Genomic DNA, 3,075 nt, shown 5'->3' on the forward strand with positions numbered 1-3,075 from the left:
TATTGTATGTGTTGTTCAAACTTTATTTAATATTATTTTAAAATAATATTTACAGATTGGCTAGTATGATTGAATGAATTCTCTACAAAAAGATAATTCTACGATATAATAATAGTGAAATAGTAAATAATAACAATTTAAAAACGAATGAGACCCTGGTTTATCTTTTCGAAAACTTCTCTACTGAGTAATTCATAGCTGCCGGAAGTTGTACGATAGAACAACATATCGTCGATGACATGCGGATTGTAGCCCTCTTTTTGCAGATCAACTTTGCGCAGCTTATAAGTGCCAGTGATATCAAGTTTAGTCAAAATCCGTAAGAATTGTGGGCGTGCGTAAGGCGGCAACACCTGCGACAGTTCGTATGCAACGTAATCAAGATTTAGTTGACGCTCGGGATCATATATAGCCGCCATACCCGCACGACCTTCGGTATTTGGTATCGCAACACCGTAAACTATAGTATCCTTCAACAGCGAGATATTACTGATCTGCGCCTCCACCTCAGTGGTCGACACATTCTCACCCTTCCAGCGAAATGTATCACCCGTACGATCCACAAAATGCAAATAACCTCGCTCATCCGAAGTCAACAGATCGCCTGATATGAATGCCATGTCGCCTTTTCTAAAGACATCACGTGCAATTTTCTTCGACGACTCACCTTCATCCGCATAACCGAGAAATTCACGCGACGGAATGCCTTTGATGATCTTGCCGATGAACACACCCGCCTCGCCCGGTGCGCAAGGCTGACACAAGCCATCGGCGCCACGTATCGGTACGCCCGTGTCTGGATCGGCCTTTATTATGGATATGGGGTAAACTTGCGGAAATATGCGTGAGATGAAACCAATCGCGCCGACGGTATTGTCATTATTGATAATGTTCGCGTTGCCCTCGGTGGCGCCATAGAATTCGCCCACTTTTGGTATATTAAAACGTTGCACGAAGCTCTGCCAGATTTGCGGACGCAAACCGTTGCCGAAGATCATACGTATCCTGTGGCGGCGGTCGTATTGAGTTGGCGGCGTAGCCAAGACGTAACGCGCCATTTCGCCGATGTATTGTGCAACCTGGTAGCGGTAATAATGCATTAGTGGTATATATATATGCTAATATATATAGTTTGACCCGACTTACCGTGCATCTAAGGCGCACACAGTCCGCAAAATATGCCGAAGCCGAAAATTTCTTCCTTATGACAACGGTTGAGCCAAAGATCACCGTTTGTCCTATACTCATTACACCACCGGCCGTGTGGTAGAGTGGCAAGGGCGCGTAATAAATATCTCTTATTTTAAACTTCAGGGTAAAGTGTATACCAATCGCCATAAACATATAACTGTAAATACAAATTATTTAGTCGAACTCCATTAGCTCATTTAGTTGTACTTATATATGGCATATGATCCACATATTATAGTTAAATTGTGCCGGAACTCGGGAAAAAACACTAAAAACATACCGTGAATGCGAGATTACGGCCGCCTTCGGCAGGCCGGTTGTACCCGAGGTATAAATATACATCAATTTGTCGTGATGATTTGGTGATTGCACAGCCGTACGTGTGAGCTCCATATGTCTAACCGAGTGCAGTAGTGTCGCCAAATCGGACGCCGACTCACGTACTGGCTTATTGATATCGTTATTGAATTGATACAATTTCGCGGCTGTATCATTCGCTATAAACTCAATTGCTTCGCAGAAATCCTCGCCATATATCAGTGCCGAACATTTCGCCACATTGATGCTGTGACGCAGCGACGGACCCTTCAAGTTGGTGTTGATCAGCGCCGTGACAATGCCAAGTCGCGAGAGACCCAACCAAAAGCCAACGTATTCCGCACGATTCTCCAGTAACAAACCGATAACATCACCTCTGCCATAGCCTTGCCTTTGGAATGCGATGGCGACGTGGTTGGAGAAGTCATACAGCTGGCGGAAGGTCCAGCGTTGTGTCTCGCTGATTATCGCCAACCTCTTCGGATGTTTGAGCGCCTTTTTGTCGAACATATCGCAGATATTGAAATTTTTGCGCTCACAAAGCTTTATGAGCGTCACCAGTTTTATGTAGGCCCACAAAGCGCTTCAAAGAGTGAGGGAATCGAATTATACATTATTTCGGTAACTTAATGCTTACGTAAAGACTTACGTGAAATCACGTCTGTACGTTACGGCGGCTATGTAGAACCAGCGCCAGCCCAGTGTTACCAGCATGATAACGAGCAAGGCGGCGAACATGGCGGGCAGTCCATACATCCAGCCGAAGCTCTGCCACAGCAGCGTGTCCACCGTAGCGGTGCTGCCCACCGTGAGCACGATGAGTATTCTATGTTTGTTTCTGCCAAGCGCGCCACAAGCGGCGCCTTGTTGTTGGCCGCGATTTGTGTAGGCGTTCCGTTTGTGTGCGTTGTAGGGTTGATTGCCTCCGTTCATTTTTCTTAGTTGCTCATCACCTTCGATGTCGATGGTGGTGTGATTAGGGCAGTTCGGTTGTTGCTCCTGTTGTTGCTGTGAGTCCCTTTTATGACGGGCGTGTGTGTCGTCAATGAGGTCCGGTGTTTCGTGCAACTGTTGACAGTTATGATTGTGGTGACCGCAACGGCAATGGTGCTCGCTATCATTTGCCGTTGACTGCGGCGCCGGTGTGTAGGTGGGGCTCTTAAAGTAGCGATAACGGTATTTCTGATACTGTCGTGCCAGTAAGTGTCGTCATAATAGTTGATGCGGTGAACGCGTCGGTAAATAGTTGGTGCGAAATATGAAGTTACGCATAAGCATAGCTGGCAGCCGAGCGGTTTTTAACGTGCAGCAGCGTCTTTAAGCAGCGAAGAAACTTTGCAACACACACGAATAACCGAAAAATCGATAATCAACACTTTCCACTTCTTCTATTATATTGTCGGAAACACAATTTAGTTTTGTAATTTTTCCACTGTGTTTATTTTAAGTTTTAGTTATTTTATCTTATTTTTTAATACAATAATCTTTTTTATATGACAAACAACTTGTTTTTAGAGAATCACGCGAAGTAATGTTCTTAGTTCGTGCAGTGAAAAGGACGAATGC

At 44.9% G+C, this 3,075-nt stretch overlaps 1 protein-coding gene across 1 annotated transcript; it reads right to left on the reverse strand.

The window, feature by feature from the left end:
• LOC120769124 (long-chain fatty acid transport protein 4-like) lies at window positions 1–3,075 on the reverse strand. The gene is made up of 4 exons (XM_040095986.1): window positions 2,159–3,075; window positions 1,472–2,092; window positions 1,147–1,348; window positions 1–1,079 (listed from the first exon to the last, which is right to left on the reverse strand). Exons 1-4 carry the CDS (start codon window positions 2,440–2,442, stop codon window positions 138–140), a joined length of 2,049 nt encoding a protein of 682 aa, XP_039951920.1. The 5' UTR covers window positions 2,443–3,075; the 3' UTR covers window positions 1–137.

This window comes from Bactrocera tryoni, chromosome 2 (assembly GCF_016617805.1).
Source record: "Bactrocera tryoni isolate S06 chromosome 2, CSIRO_BtryS06_freeze2, whole genome shotgun sequence".
NCBI lineage: Eukaryota > Metazoa > Arthropoda > Insecta > Diptera > Tephritidae > Bactrocera > Bactrocera tryoni.

What these genes read in the sequence shown, in the direction of transcription:
- LOC120769124 (XM_040095986.1), bottom strand. Translation starts at nt 2,442, where the DNA reads ATGAACGGAGGCAATCAACCCTACAACGCACACAAACGGAACGCCTAC. An exon ending in GCCGTAATCTCGCATTCACG is followed by an intron (nt 1,349 to 1,471) that starts GTATGTTTTTAG and finishes TTGTATTTACAG; the next exon opens with TTATATGTTTATGGCGATTG. An exon ending in GTGTGCGCCTTAGATGCACG is followed by an intron (nt 1,080 to 1,146) that starts GTAAGTCGGGTC and finishes TACCGCTACCAG; the next exon opens with GTTGCACAATACATCGGCGA.